The 17244-nt window shown below is 43.9% G+C and overlaps 1 protein-coding gene across 3 annotated transcripts in view; it reads right to left on the bottom strand.

The window, feature by feature from the left end:
* NGEF (neuronal guanine nucleotide exchange factor) overlaps positions 1 to 17244 on the bottom strand; it is a 917586-nt gene that overhangs the window by 488002 nt on the left and 412340 nt on the right. For all 3 annotated transcript variants that reach the window (XM_086943849.1, XM_086943850.1, XM_086943848.1), the window contains one exon: positions 1935 to 2224. In XM_086943849.1, coding sequence (XP_086799975.1) covers positions 1935 to 2224 — 290 coding nt within the window. The remainder of the gene's footprint in view (positions 1 to 1934; positions 2225 to 17244) is intronic.

Genomic DNA, 17244 nt, shown 5'->3' with positions numbered 1-17244 from the left:
TTCTTGTTACATACGGTATTTCCTATTGTGAAGCGGTCTGACACCTTCGAGTGAAGTCCTCGCTATGAAAAAAAAAACGCTCGATGTCGATACTTGCACAATTCATGGCACGGGGGCTGGGTGTGGACGTTGCCAGTGCCGGTGGCTGTATTTTTTTAACATAAGGTGTGTTGTTTCTTGTTATTTCCTATTGTGAAGCGGTCTGACACCTTCGAGTGAAGTCCTCGCTATGAAAAAGCGCATGAAAACATACCTTAACATTTTGTACCCGGCGTATAAGACGACCCCCGACTTTCCAGAAAATTTTAAGGGGTTAAAAAGTCGTCTTATACGCCGGAAAATACGGTAAGTTCATTTCCAGGAATTTCCAAATGATCGCCCACAGAGCAAAATAGTGGTTTGTGGTTGAATGGCAAACACGAAAAAACCCATTCTGCTTTTAGTAGAAACATTGACCCTCAAGTTTTAGTTACGTCAAATAACAATATCCTGTAGTAATACTGCGCCAAGAGAATATGTACCACAATGCTCATAACTCATGTGCTGGGGGATCAATGACTTCAGAAATACTCTACTGGACACAAAAAGCTATCCAAAACCCTCTTCCAGACGGGCAATGCTTCCTAGATATGTGGTCCCCTATACAAATGCCCCCCTCCAAGGAATATTGTAGTGGCAAAAAAATGATCCACAGAAATACTGTGCTGAACAATAATTATTCTCCGTAATATTGTGGCAAAAAATAATGCTCATCAATAAACAGTGTCAGGTGACAATGCCCCTCAGAAATCAGTGCCAGGAAATGAAGTATGTTGGAGTATTACTTGAGGTAAATAATGTTCCATATTTACACCTTGCTAGCGAATAGTACTAATCATGGATAATATGCCAGCTTAACAACATTCACCAAGATCACAGGTCATAAACAATGGTTAAGTCCTACAAAAATATTGTGGCAGTCGCATAATATACTCTGTATGTGTCATGCTCCAGGGCAGTAGTACCTAACCTGTGGTACTAGGACCGCTGGGGCCGCAAGGCCTACTCACGGGATCCGTGACTATGTTACAAAATTAAATAATGTTAAACTGGCTACTTTCAAATTAATAAAGTATATAGAAATAAAGAAGTAATCTTGAAAATATCTTTGATGTTAAATTAAACAAAAGGTTTCACTATTTGAGCAATTGTTTGGTATCAAGTTGTTTTTGTATTTAAAGATCAAGTCCCAGAAATTGCTTGGGCCAGGGGTCCCCAGCTGCCCATAAAGCATCAGTGGAGGTCCCCGGATTCCAGTAAGGATTCAGTGGGGGTTCCATGGAAGTAAAGTGGTTAAGAACCGTTGTTCTAGAGAAAGGTGGGCAGAAATTCTGATCCAAAGGAGAACAAAAATGACTGTTCAATATGAATACTGTGACAGATAAAAATGACCCTCTGAACAAAGTCCCTCTGGAATACCGCACAAAGCAAAAGGTGATCTTGCCCACCTCATCTACGAATGCTCGAAAGTCAGGTCTTTTTGGAGCAAAGTGAATGATCTCATGAATACATTAGTAGAGAGGGACATACAGCAGGGACTCGAAGGGCTAGCTACCGCATTCCTGGCCCCAGATCTAGAATCCAAGGAAGACAGGGAACTGGTTGACCTCCTACTCACAGTGGCAGTAAAAACAATATTAGCGAACTGGAAGAACACAGGCAAGGCGACCTTTAGGAGCTGGATCAACTGGGTAACCATCCTCAGATCAGCCAATCCTGTGGTGATGCCTATTGTAGCCACAAAGGCGCTTGTATCTCACCTGTATTGCCCCTCGCATTACCACTGTACTGTATTATGAAAGGTCTTCAATAAAACTCTTTGAAATATTAAAAAATTAAGTTGTTTGATATAGTTACATTGTACATTAACCGCAGAATAAATAAGCTCCCTTTACCTCCTGCAGTTTGACTTCTTCTGGTTTGAGGATGTCCAAGACCCTGCTGCTCCGGATCTCTGGGAGGTCTTGCCAAAGGTTGAAGCCGGAGCCAGTGTTGGAGCTGAGGAGTCGGCTGGGAGGAAGTGGGCTTTGAGTTCCTTGAGAATTCAGGGGTGAGGCTTCCACCTGACTCACTGAGTCATCTGAGGAGAGCTGGATAGGTGGCGCTTGACCGTATGCATCCTGTTGCCGCCGTGTTTCAATCTGATGCAGGGTGGACTTGTCCCTGTATTCCTGGTACAACAGCTCTGTTGGAAAACAGTAGGCATATTATTATATTTTAACCAGAATATAATGCTTTTAGCACACTGGTGATGTTGTGCTAGTGTGCAGTGTTCAGAAAATGGTTATAACATGCGATTTATTATAATGGTTTTTCAGCAGTAGTACTTGAAGAAGGGTGCAGGGGTGTGGGGTTCTGGCTTCAGGTTTGTGCGATCTGTACTGTGAGTGGTTGCCTTTACAAAAAGAGGGTGGTCTTTAGATGGTGCTACATAGCACAGTTATTCACCATCTCGGTGCAACCAAGAATTTGGGGGCAAGTTCAAGAACATGGGGTCAGTTGGTAATAATCCCAAGACTGCATGTTATAGTAATTGTGTCATGGCAGACCGAGGGCTCAGATTCCTATTTTTAAGCTGTTTGAGGCAGGAAGCAAAAATGCATCTAAAGATTACAAGGATTCAAATTAAGAAGAGATGGGGGGACAAAGTGTCATAGAGAGGTACAAGGGATTTCACTAGTGAACAAGCTTCTAAGATGTGGAAGCACTGGGCATAGTTGTAGTCTAAGCATTTGTTGTTGGTGTTTGCTGTCAGAGCCTACATTTTGGATGTTTGGCTTCCAGTCAGTTAGACATAGAGAGCAAGCAGATATACAGTGCTAGGTGTTGTCTGCAGAGAACAAGCTTGGATTAACTATTTGGGAGAAGTTTGCTTGCAGAACAATCTCTATGTTAATGAAGAGGGTAAGCCAATAGTCAAAACATCAGGTTTATGGAAACATGTTTTTCTGCATGCATTGCTGGTATTTGTTGCTGTGTAGTAACATAAATAACATGTATTGCCAATGTATTTGATAATGTCCAGATCCCAGCCAATTGTACGGTTCCTGTTGAAAAGTGAAGGGAAGATGAAACTCAGGGTTCATAACCCGTTAATAAAGGTACAAGGGAGAATTCAAACCAGGCCGACTCCTCTATGTTATTCCAAGTTGTCCTGAAAAGGCTGGGACCCAATCCCACTGACTTGGGTGCATGATGGAATATGAATGGGGTTTGGGGTGGGATTCTGTCTGCAGCAGGTGGAATTTCTTTGGATTAGAGCACACGTTTACAGAAATTCAGTTACAAAAGAGCAAGACTGTCTGCGCCTGGACCACGCCCGGGACCAGGAACCCTAGTCCCATGACCATCCAAAGCAAAACTACACCCGCAGTCGCACCCAGAGCCAACGAATGCCGCCACTACTACTCAGCAATCCACTGCGACCTCAACAACACACACTCACAAACATGCTGCTTCCGTGCATTTCCCAGCACCATGGTAGGATATTTCTCCTGCACTGATAATGATTTTACCTACGACACCTCAGACGCTGACATCACCACCTCCAAACAACTGACGCAAGCCAACACCAGCCCACAGCAACTGTCCGCCATGCTCCCAAACATCCGATCCCTCGAGAAATACTCCACCGATATCTGGGGCTTCCTCAATAGAACCTTCTCTTTCTGACCAAAACATGGCTCAACTCAGCCTCCAACCCGGACATATTTGCAACCACACCACCTGCCTATGAAATCATACACCAGGACCGAACCCACAAACCAGGCGGAGGACTCGTGTTCATCTACTAAAACACTATTGACTGCACCATCTCCAAGGACTCGGGAACCAACCTCATGAAACACCTCCCCCGCAAAATACAAATGGACTACAATGCCACCCTTAAGGGATCCCTCACCTACCATCCCCCAGTCCTCGAGCGGAAAAGTCTGCAACCACATAGCAGACTTCATCGCTCCCCCCTACATTAGATCAAATAACTACATCCTCCTCAATGACCTCAATTTGCACCTGCAAGACACCACAGGCCCTAACTCCATGACCCTCCTCCACAGTCTCAGCAACCTTGGACTCACGCAGCTTAACAAGGACCAACCCTCACAGCAAGCCACACACTCATACCTATTTTCTCCTCAGCAACCAGATCACCACCACCCACATAACCTCGCTCACAGAGTCTGACCACTACATCATACATTTTCAGATACCTGCCCACCAAACCATCCCACAAAAAAAACAAAGCACTATTAAGAGACTAGGGCAAAATATCCAAAGAAAACTGTACACAGACCCTACAGAAACGCCCACCCAACCACACCGGGAACCTCAATGTCAACACTGGGCTCTTCAATAAATGCATCACCGACTGTGCCAACCACACCGCTCCCACAAGGAACAAGACCTACACAAACAACAAATGACCCAGTTTATACACTAACGACCTCAGGGAGTCCAAGCGCCACTGCAAACAACTTGGGAGAAAATGGAGACTTGACAAAACACCACTGCAAGATCCACATACAAAGCCGCCCTCAACCCCTACCATCAACAACTACAAAATTCAAAGAAAAAGGCCCTAATTCTCGGACTCAAAGCCAGCTTCAAAATTGGCAGAGAGCTCTTCTCCATCGTCAAGGAGTTCTCCAATCCCGCAGCTGCCAACAATATAATCCAATCCCAAGCACCCTGCAACAACCTCTCAAACTTCTTCGTACAGAAGATTGTCAACATCTACAAAACATTTGACCCACAGCATATCGATACGAACTCCACAAACCAGCCACACACCTTTTTCAATGCCAAACAGCAGCTAAGCAATTGGAAGCCCCTCTCGAGTGAAGAAACCACTTCCCTGATTAAGGACATCCACTCACGACCGCTCAGATCCATGCTTCTACTAACTACACAACCTTTGAATAACCATCATCTCCCCTATGCTCATCGCCATCATCAACACCTCAATAACCACTGCCACCTTCCAGTCTTGCTGGAAAAATGCGGAATTCGATGCCCTATTAAAGAAACCAACAGCGGATCCCAACACCCTCCACAGTTAACAACCCATCTCACTCCTGCCTTTTCCAGCTAAAGTCATGGAGGAAGCCATCAATACCCAACTCGCAGACCACCCAGAACTCCGTCAACTCTTAGACAGTTCTCAATCAGGCTTTTGCACCACCCACAGCACAGAGACAGCCCTTATTGTGGCCACCAATTACATCACAAGCATCCTCGACTGAGGAGAAGTGTCCGCACTCATCCTCCTCGACCTCTCTGTAGCTTTCAATACGGTCTCCCACAAGATACTAATCACAAAGCTTTGGCACTTGGGTATCTGAAGACTGGCCCTCAAGAGAATATCCTCCTTCCTCACAGACAGAACTCAATGAGTTAGACTTCCCATCTACACCTTAGAACCCAAGAAACCCATCAGCAGAGTCCATCATGAATCATTGCTCAGCCAAACACTATTCAAAATCTACATTATCTCCCTTGCAGACATTATCAGAGCCCACGGTCTCAACAATAGTATCCTACACTAATGACACACAGCTCATCCTCTTGCTTACTGACTCAACCAACACTGCCAAAGCAAACTTCACCAACTGCATAAGCAATGTCACTACTTGGAAGAAAAACAACTGCCTCCAGCTCAACACAGACAAAACCAAAGTCCTAATCTTCTGCAACAACTGCTCACTCTGCTATGCTTCTTGTTGGCCCTCTGAACTTGGCCCCACACCCACCACTGCAGACCATGCAAAGAACCTCTGGATCACCCAGGATACCAACCGTTCCATGAGCAGACAGATCAATGTGGTCTACTTATCATGTGTCCACAACCTGTGAACACTACGCAAGATTTTCAAGTGGATCATCGATAATATCATTTGAGATGTCATAAATGATGTCAAAGAACATGTCATGAGTGATTTAATACGTGATTGCATAAGCAGTTCATGGCGGGGTCAACTAACTATAACTACTAGTTAACTATAACTGATGAATTTCTGTGGTTTATTTAGATAAAATTAATGTTGTCACTAACATATTCACCTAACTATAACATTACTTTAACCTTTGTATGTTTTGGCGAATTTCTAAGGTTTTTTTTAAACAAAAAGAGATCTTTTTATCACATCTAACTATAACGCTTCTTTAACCTTTGTTTTTTTCAGTGAATATGTAGATTTTTTTTAATGATATAAAATAATATTTTGCCGGGGGTTGGCCACAGGACATGACCTCCTGCCAGGCCCTGTGGCCAAACCCCCAGCAGGCTACTAACCCCACACCGCAAACAGCCTTTGGCATGCACAGTGTAGTGAGGCCATGCACCCTCTCCCCCTTAATGTAAATAGAAACCCTGGTGGATGGGTCTCAAGGTCCTTTTAAAGGCTTGGGGAGATGGGGCTGCAAGGCCCACTCCCCATTTTAGAATATTTCAGCCCCGGGGTGAGCTCCCTGAGGCCTACAATAGCTCTGGGAGGGGGGGGGGGGGCACCCCCATGTTAATGAATTGGTTTCCCTGGGGATGGAGTCCCAGGGGCCTAACATTGCTCAGGAAAGGAGCCCACATGCCCTCGCTCCCCTTAATAACACAATGCGGGCCCACAGGATCATGACAAAAATTGCTGATTTATTTATATAGTTGCCCTTTCCCTCTGGGTCCCACATGGGGCCTAGGAAGGCAGGGTATCCCTTCCCTGCCCTCTTATATCTATTTTTTTTAAACTTAAGGACAGAGGACTAAGTTTCCTGGAACTGTAATGGACTTGAGAATAATGTTGCTGGCAGCCAATCAGAGTGCTCGCTCCGGGGGGAGTCGGATTCCCACAGGAGCAAATTGGCTTAAGGGAAATAAAGCTCCTTGTGACAATCAGAACACTTTTTTCGAACTGGCCCACCCGCTAGAGTCTCTCAAATCTCTTGCTGACCCAACCGTCCAGATATACAAATATTCTTCATCCTTAAATTCTACAAAATTACTGAACAGGTTTACACCAAATCACAATGAGCACAATCTGTGGACTATGATCTAGCGTCCTGAAAAATTTGATGTAATTCCGTTCAACAACTTTTGCTATAGCCCTTATCAAAGAAGTCTATGGAGAATCCATGGAGATTTTGCATTTTGGAGCTCCCCTTTTTTCTCAGCCCCCACTTGACGGATCACCCCGAAACTTCTGATGCACAAACTAGGCAAAAAAGAGCACTTGTTTTGAAGGTTCTGTGGAGATTTGTCAAACAATGGCAAAGTTATTAGCAACAAAAAAAATGTGTTTCCTATGGAAACGCTGACCTAACTATAACTACTGAGTGGCAACCGTATATCTATCTATCTATCTATCTATCTATCTATCTATCTATCTATCTATATATATACACATATATTCACCAAAAGTCCTAAGGTTACAGGGACGTTATAGTCAGGTTCAGATTTTACATGCACAAAACCACAGAAATTCAGCTGTTATAGTTAAAGTTATTTCAAGTAACTATAACTCGTGCCCTAAAGTAGCTATAACTTGCGCCCGCGCCATGCCCAGTTTTCTCATGAATAATTTTACTGCAAAGGTTACAGTGATATTATCAATGATGACATAGAAGATATCATGAGTGATCTAATATCTGTGGTAATTAGCAGTGCATGGCGAGGGCGCAAGTTATAGTTACATGAGGGCACAAGTTATAATTACTTGAAATAACTAATTATAACAACTGGATTTCTATGGTTTTGAGCATGTAAAACTGAACCTAATTATAATGTCCATGTAACCTTCGTTTTTTTTATGAATTTCTAAGATTTAAAAAAAAATTCTATTTCCTAACTGTAGTGTCCCTGTAATCTTTGTTTATTAAGTGAATTTCCAGTTTTTTTAACATTAAGTAAAATGTCCATTGCAATGCATGGGGGTGGGGGGTCGGAAATTGGATACAGGGCCTGGCCTGGCATTGTGCTGCTCTCATCCAAGCTTGCTGCTCCTGATCACCATCCTCTTTGCCATTCATAGTCCAAGTGCATGCCCCTGCTACTTCATTACAAACCTGTGTAGCCTTTGTTCTGCCACTACCCTTCCCGCCGGCCAGTAACAGTTAGCTTGCAGCCCATCCACCTCCTCCTTACTTTCAGTTGTCTGAGTCCACGCATCAGCCCCCTTCCTCCTGCCCTGCATGGTCTGATGTACTGCCCCTGTCCTCCATTTAGCTTGATGTCCCTGTCTACTCCTCCTGCCCTCCATTGCCCAATTCCATGCCCAATCATTGCCCTCCTGCTGAGCCTCTGTGCTTAGCTTGCAGCCCCTACCCTACTTCTCCCACCCTCCGATGTCAGTGTGCTTACCCCAGCTCCCTCCTTTTAGCTCACCATGTTCCATGGACCTCCTATCTACCCTGAGTGTTCTGTTGAGCTGCCACTGCATCTTCCACCTGTCTAGCATGACCAGATGACTGCCACCTGTCCCTGCCACCTTCACCCTACTTGTCCCGAGTTCCAAGCCACTATCCCCTGCCTCCTGTTTCCATGGTTCATCTTGCAGGCACTCTCTTCTGCCCTTCATGCCCTGTTGTGCTGCAATCTGCCTATCCCGCATGGTCTGTTGCGAAGCCCCTTCCCATGTCCTCGCTGGCTGGTGCCCAGCCCCTACCCATCCCTTCTTTGCTCCATGGTCCTTTGTGCATGTCTGGCCCCTCCATGTTGTGTTCCATGGTCTGTTGAGCTGCACTGCCTTCCCGCTTGCCTGTGTGGTATACTGTGCTGCTGCAACCCCTGAAGCCTGCCCTGTAAGGTCAGTATGATGCTGCTGCCATTCTCCCTCCTGCCCTCTGTTATCTAAGTCCATGTCCCTACCCCATCCCTCCGTGATGCAATGTACAATACTTGCCAACATTTTTAACTTGTTAAGAGGGAGATGTTGGGGGGAAAACCTGGGGAATTGATTTAACTCATTGACTTACATAGAAAAAGAGGAGATTTTAGGCAGGAAAAAGATAAAATAACTCCCTTTTGAGATTAACAACATCAGGAGTTTCCAGTCTGAATTGGGTCTGTTGGTATGTATGGTTGTACTGCCACTGCCTCTTCCTTCTGTCCTACTATTGCTACTATTATATTGCTACAGCTTCTCTTGCATGTCCGGCGTGGTCGTTTTGTTGCCTCTGTCCCCCTTTCCTTTGCCCTCCATGGTCAGTTGTGCTGCCACTACCCCTCCCACCTGGCCAGCGTAGTCAACTTGTTGGCTTTTCACCCTCCTCCCTGCCCTCAATTATCTGAGTCTGTGCCTCTGACACCTGCCTCCCTACAGTACTCTAATGAGCAACTAGATTGCTAGCATTCTATATCTATACTACTATTGTAAAGGAAGCACTTTGAACCTTTGAGGCGGGTAAACTCGAAAACCACAGCGCCAATCCACACACCGAATACATCGTTGAAATTGTCAGGGTGTGCAGATGGACATAGGCTATATAAATTTAAAAAATATACGTTATTTAAAAAATTTACGAGAAAAAAAGTAGTCTCATGGAAGTAGCGCCGGCCGCGACGTGCGTGCTGACATCAGGAGCGCGGGGAGGAGCGACGTCCAGGAGCGCGAGGAGGAGCGGCGGACATGAGCGCGTGGAAGAGCTTGCGGACAGGCGGGGAGGAGCGGTGAGGAGCGGCGGACAGGCTGGGAGGAGCGGAGAGGAGTGGCGGACAGGCGGGGAGGAGAGGGGAGGAGCGGCGAGGAGCGGCGAACCAGTGAACTCAGGAGCGTGGGGAGGTGCGGCGGATGAGGTAAGGCTCTGGGGGACCCACGGACAATGTCGAGGCGGGCGGGGGCCCTAAAGCCAAGGTCGGGACAGGCTGCTACTCCGGGGGACCCATTGACAATGTTGGGGTGGGTGGGGGCCGGGCGGGCGTGGGCCCTGAAGCGTGATTGCTCCCGGACAAGGTCGGGACGGGCTTCTAGTTTATTATAAGTGTTACACGTCTGACTTCATCTTGATGTAATCAAAACTAATTCCTAAAGCATTTCCTATAGAATTTTAAAAAAATGAGAGGATCTCTTTCCCGTAAAAATTAAGGTAAGTGCTCTATAAACTAAAATGAGGATATATTTTCTGAGTTCTTAAATAGTGACAAAGCACTTTTAAATTATTTGTTATCTTGATTTTTTTTTATCCACTTGATTATATGTTGCACTTAGGGGGAAGAATGTGGCATTATGGCCAAAGCTGCAGATTTTGCAACTGGGGAGCCAGGTTTGAGTTTAGGCGTCAGCGCCACAGCCTATGTTTTTGGGACATTAACTTAATCTCCTCATTCCTAAAGCCTAAAAGGAATGTGTCCTTGGGAAATGTAACTGATGCTTATGTAAAGCACTCCAATTGGTTCGGGTCAAGTCTTCACTATATGAAACTGCACAAAAGCAAAAAAATTAAGTGCTTTGCACACTTCTGGTATTTGACTATACTTGGGCTACATTGCAGCTCTTTTCTCTCTGTTGGCCTTTTTGGGAGATGTATTAGTTATTAGGCTCCCTAATCTCTTCATTTACTGCAGTACTCTCAGTAAAAAATGCTTTCAGTCAGAAGTGCCAGACTTTTGGCATATAGTTTGAATGGTTGCACTCTAGTTGCCCATTAGAACACTGTAGTATACTGCTGATCACCAGGGAGTTAACTGGCAGTCTACTGGTTGTGTTGATAGTTCATGTTTCAGTCAACACGTCAGAATGTTTTAATGAAATAGAAGAGAAAAATATTTCAGAACTCACTTAAAACATGTTCTAATTTTTCATTCTACAGCACTAGCCATAATTTCTACAAAAAACAAAACTTCTCCTTTTTTCCTTTCAAAATTAATGTTTTAAGTTTTACCAAGTTGATTCAATCAAGATGGCTTCAGGTGTGCCACACTTTTGTCCTAAGTAAGAATGTTAGGGCTCTAGTTGTTATTTAGAACACTCAAGGAGGCTGCAGAGGGAATCAACTGACAGGTTGCTTCTTTTGAAGCACTACAGGAAGATATTCGAGAACTCACTTAAAACATGTCCTAAGTTTCTTTCTACAGCACTAACCATAATTTCTAGGACAAAATGAACCGCTCACTTTGTTCCTTTCTAAATAAATCTTTTAAGATTTATCAATTTGATTAAATCAAGATGGTTTCAGGTGTGCCACATTTTTGTCATAAACAAGACTGTTAGTGATCTAGTTGTTCTTTAGACTACTCTGGGAGGCTGCAGTAGAACACAAGGGAATCAACGGACTGGCTGCTCCTGTTGTAAGTATGTACTTTACTGAGAATGCAAGACTTCATTCGCCTATGGCTGAGAAAGATAATGTGAATTTTATGAAAACATGCTCTTATTTTAGGTTCTGGAGCACTTTCCATAACCTATATGAAAAAATCATGAAAAAACTGTTTTCTCTCAAACATGATTCAAGAAATCCCAGCAGAAGGCTTTTTCACAGGGTAAAATCACCTTAACAAATGATGTATACTGTAAATAAAATCTATTATCACCCTTTATACATAATCCTTTTTGTGACCCTGAAAATCTGCCATTCACTACAATGCATTTCAATGGGGTGTTATCATGTATGTTGGTCCAAAGAGGGCTGCCATCACTTTCTGATTGAAGTGCTGACAACCAATCAGATCTCACCATAAGATCTGTGCTTAGGGTCCGCCCAGATATATAAATTTGGATTTCCTTTATTATCTCGAAAACTACGTAACAGATTTACAACAAATAACCAAAAGAATGCTCTCTGGACCAAGAGTATCCTCCCTGCCAAATTTGTTGTAATTTCGTTCAGCGGTTCGGGCTGAAGTTGTGTCTAAAATCTCTATGGGAAATAACATGTGAAACACATTTTTTTTTGTACAACACCCCCACCCTTTTTTCTCGCACCCATTTGACAGATCATGATGTGAGGTCATAATCAGTGCATTATGGAAGCACGAGTTATATATAGTTAGCTCAGCTAACTATAATTGCTCAATTTCTCTGGTTTTGTACGAGTGAAATATCAGCTTAACTATAACGTCTCTGTAACCTCTCGTTTTTTTAAGTGTGTGAGAGTGAGAGTGTGTGTGTGTGTGTGGGTGTGTGTGTGTGTGTGGGTGTGTGTGTGTGTGTGTGTGTGTGAAAAACACAAACAGAGGAAAGAAGGATGAAAATACACTGACAAAAAAAGCAAGCAGCAAGCATGAGAAAGAACTCGAAAGAGTGAGATAGAGAGGCTGGGGTTGTCTGTTAGTGGATGAACGAGACAAGAGTCGGAATCAAGCCCGTGCAACATTGGTATTTAATAGCGCAGGCCTCGAGCTTCTGAGCAGCTCTTTGAGCACTTATTATTTTACAAATTAAATACTGAGAAAAGCAAGATTCCAATTTGTAACTAGCAGTGTATTCCACAGAAGAACTTAGCCCATTTAATTGAAAGTGATTTAGACTTCCTTGGATCAATACTTACAACCGTACAGGACTGAGAAACATATGAAATCAAAGGAGAAAAATCATATTATGGTCAGTGCTTAGTCTGGAAAACTCTTAAGTGCTGCGGCCCTCGGTATTGCCTAGGAGGCAAGAGCAGCATGCATAACCAACTGGAATTGACATTGCTTGCAAATGCCAGTATAAACACTCCCTATTAATAATTTTTTATGTATATGTAACCGTTAAATTGATATCCTCGTTTCAGAAATAGACAGACAGCGCTACCATGTGGTGAACTTCCATTAATAAGTTCCTCTGTTCAGAATTAAGTACCGGTGCCGAACACCAGCACAAATTAAGCACTCGCTGTTACAATGCTTGTTTGTTTATTTTTTTGCATGATGATTTAGCATCGATCGGAGAAGTTATTAAATTAGAGCATAGGCAATGCAAGTACTATCCACCCATTGGCAAAACTGCATTTTTGCATGCCGTTCTATGTAAAACGCCCTCAGCAAAAGGTAGCAATTAGAATTTTCAATACATTGCTCTGTGCTGACCCCTGCTGGTGACAGCTGCAGGCGCTGCCTTACCTCGTTTATGTTTAAGACAACCCAGCACTGTTAGTGACAGAGCTGGACATAAATCACTGCAGGCTTCGTATTTTGTTTCACTAACATAAAAGGAGTGTATTTGCTCCAGTGCGCCATGCGGGGGAGCCCTTCAGCAAAAGCATGGCACACTGATCCTCTTTGAAACAAATCATAGGTTTGCCATGTTGACAGTAGGAGCCGATTGTTTCTCGTAGCCAGACTCTGACATCCTCTGAATTTTTCCATGTCATTCTCCACCATTACTCCATTTCCTGAGGAGTTTATTTGGTTTTATTATTGACTTCCATGCTGCCCGTGTGTTATGGGACAGGGGCAGTGCAATCAAAGTCTATGTCGCTTCCATCATCAGATATTCAGGCCTCGGAGGTTTGCGCTCCACATCTTACCTCACTAGCACATCATAATTAATTAAACGCTTCCCAGTTATTATTAATCAGCTTTAAAGAGAACCGAGGCACGCCGACCTCAAACACAGTTTCTCGTTTAGGGGCTCACTGCTGGGAGTGCTAGAAGTGTGCGTCTCAAGACAGAAGAATTGACAGTTTCTAGCAGACATACATTTGGTTTCGTCGTAGAAAGGAAAATCCAGTCTTTTAATCATGTGGTGGCTTCTATTTGAAACAACATCACAAACAGGCGACTCAAGCAAAATCCGAAATCAAAGCACATTTTAATAGCCTTTGGAATGTCGAGCCCATAATTAGATTGAAACGGAAAGCAGAAGCTAGAACAAAAGTCTCTGTGGAAATATGAGAGTAGTGATTTTCTTGTGTCCTCTCTTTCTTTCCTGTCTTCTCTCTTTCTACTATCCTGTTCCTAATTCCCCTGCAAGTCCACGGAGAGGGGCTCAGCTAACCAAGTATACCAAAGTACCTGTATTTACTGCAATACCAACCAATTTTGGCTAGATCCTCGTAACGGAAATGCGAATGTACTTGTTTTGGAAAAAATGTTAATAAAAATCCTTTGAAATAAAAAAAAATAGTTTAAAAAATATATCATGATATGACATGACACACAAATATTTCTATCTGCTAAATGGCCATTTGTACAACAGGGCGACTGTATTTACATTGCAACTTAGATTAATTCATAAAAGCCTCATTGGGGGGCCAGTTGAATGTTCTGCATTGTATAAGTAAGAGGAAATATTTGTATTTATGCTCAAAGATAGTGGCTGCAAGTGTGAGACAAATCATGTAAAATAAAATGAGAACCGCGTTCCATGTTCTGGGCCTCGCTTGGGAGCGCGTGATAATGCTCTGCTTTGAAAAACAAACTTTGGCAAAGCAAATAGTTCTGGCTTGCATTTTGAGTCCGGACTAAACTGGTTCATTAAAAAAGCCTTCTGTGGTGAAAAAACTCAAACAAAATCAAATGTGTTCTGTACACATTGCATCTATGAGGTTAGAAAGGAAAACAACTTAATGCGTGATGATTCACCATACTTTTGAGTCGTAAAATAGTCCCTTGCACATAGTCAAGCAAGCACTACATGGGAGGCAGAAGGATACCTTAAACAGCCAATGGTATTTCTGAAGTGAAAGAAATGCACTCCTTGAGGTACAGCCAACGACCACCCTGTGTATATTTTAAAGCACTGGTAAGAACAGCCCTTTAAGAAAGCTGAAGTTTTAAGCCGACTTAACAAGTAAGAAGACAAAGCATGCATCAAATCTGATATGCCACCTGTATCTTAAACGTGAACATTTATTTTAAATTAAATTCTATTTGCTCAATTCAGGTTTGCTTATTTTAAGCTTTTCATGTAGAGTCCTTTAGTTCATTGACTGGAAATGCCCACACTACATGTTTTGTCACAAACTCATGTCAGGAGTTCTAAGCTCTTTGCATTGTACGTGGTCTATGTTTAAAGAATATATGATTTTACCACGATTACAAGTTCCACGCATGGCATTACCACGCAAATTTTAGTTCGTAAGTCTCTTTTCCACGCAGCATTTGAGCACGCAAGATTGTACACCGCCATATTTACGTTACGATACTTCTAACGTTTCCAGCGCCAAAACACGTCTTTCAAAATAGAGATAGGACTTCTATTTTGACGTACACGCCACGTCGTTGTTGAGGCACTTTCCTTTCTCTCCTTTGGCACTGAATAGCGTTTTTTTTTTTTTTTAAGTTTTCTTCTTTTTTTTTAATTCTGCTTTTTTTTTGGGGGGGAGACCCCCCAGCCCCCCTTTTTTTTTTGTCCCTTTCTCCTAATGATATACACGCAGGACGAAGGAACGAAGACTGGAAGGAATGAAGCTTGCGTTGCGTGGTAAAGACGTTCGTTGAATGCACCCGCGGTGAAAAGACGTTTGCGTGGTAAGTGACCCGTTGTAAACGTAACTCGTGGTAATGGATTCGGAGTAAATGATGTTTCCCATGTTTAAAGAGATCTTGCTCACCGCTTCATTATTCTCTTTGGGGGGATAAGCCTTTGTTGAGACGGGAATGTGCCCTGCAAGGTATACAAGATTACAGTGCGGTCCATTCTGGATGTCTCTGGCTTGGCACGGCACAAAATGGAAGAGGGGGACTGCTATCCCAGAGAATGGGAGTGTACTGCCTGCATTCTTGTGGCTTGACGGTAGAAATTAAGGCACTGAAGAGAGCAGCATGAAGACAGGGCTCTTATTAGAAATTCCATGAGGACTTTTGTTGGCTGCTGATTAGTCCTTCCTGAATACTGCCATTAGTTTGATAATAGCAGTGAAGGTAGGGTTGCAGTTTCTGTTGTGCAAGATGAGTAGTTTCTAAGTGTTGGGACAGGATTGTCTCCTGCATGGTGTCCAATCATGTGCCCGGAGGGCCCAACTGCAAGTCTCTTGGATCCTGGTTTTTAATTTTGGTCCAAGCCTAACTCTAATCTAGCCAGTGAGCAGAGGCCTTCGCCTGTCCCTTGACATGAAAGAGATCCTGAACCTATACTGTGACCAGGAGGAGTATGCAAAGCGTGCCCTCACTGATGGACCGTGGACTGGCCCAGTCTTGGGTTTAGCACAAAGAACGGAGGTGGCAGTGGACGAGGTTTTGTGAATCCATAGTGGCAACAAGACCTTTTTATCTGTATCACTGGAGTGAAGACCTACTGGCCCACTCGGGTAAGGTTCTGCTTCTTTTTACTTACCCAGATCCTAACACTAACACCCCAAATGGATGTGGTGCAGGCCTCTATGCAGCTTGCTTGTTACAAGCATGGTATGTATGTATGTATGTATAGGCGTTCTTGTATAGCGCTATCACTGTCACCCAACGGGCATCCTGGCGCTTAGACTGTCATGACGCAGAACATGATATTACCAGCTACCACTCTGTTACATTGCTCTGGGGAACAAGTAAGTCTTTAACGCTTTTTTAAAGCTGGCTAAGTCTTCCAGGCCCCTTAAACCTAACGGCAAAGAATTCCACAGTCGTGCTGCGGTGATCCTGAAGGATCGTCCTCCCATCCGGGTTCTTATGAACTTAGGTACTACCACTAAGTGCGCCGAAGCTGACCGGAGTGTTCTTAATGGGAGGTACCATGAGAAAAGTTCTTGCAAAGGGGCCGGGCCTTGGTTGTGTAAAGCTCTGAAGACCAGACACAGAGCCTTGAAGTTCACCCGTTGAGAGATAGGAAGCCAGTGGAGGTCTCTGAGTGCCTTGGTAGAGGAATCCGAGCGCCGTCGCGACAGTGCCAGTTTGGCAGCGAGATTCTGTATGCGTTGGAGTTTTCCTAATACAGTAGTCGGGGCCCCAAGCAGTAATGCATTGCAGTAGTCGAGACGACTTAATATTATGCTCCGCACTACCTCTGGTCTGGCCTGGGTCGGGAGCAAGGGTAAAATCTTTCTCAGAGAACCGAGTAGCGCCATACAAGTAGCCACCGTTTTGTTTACCATTATGTCCAGCTGTAGGTCAGAGCTGAACATAACCCCCAGGTTCCGAACCGAGTCAACAGGCAGGCTAGTGCCTTGGAAGTCCGGGGGCCAGAAACCCTGTGGTAGCGGTCTGGGAATCCGGTCCATGGAGCAGTGTAGTACCTCAGTTTTTGAGCTGTTAAATTGGAGGGAGTTATTACCCAACCATTCTGCCGTAGTACACATGCACCGATGGAAAACCTCCTGTGACACCCCTCCCTTACCTTCAAACGAGAAGATAAGTTGGGTGTC

This window comes from Lissotriton vulgaris, chromosome 11 (genome assembly GCF_964263255.1).
Source record: "Lissotriton vulgaris chromosome 11, aLisVul1.2, whole genome shotgun sequence".
Taxonomy (NCBI): Eukaryota; Metazoa; Chordata; class Amphibia; order Caudata; family Salamandridae; genus Lissotriton; species Lissotriton vulgaris.
Note: the sequence above shows the minus strand (reverse complement) of the source record. Positions and strands in the feature narration are given on the sequence as shown.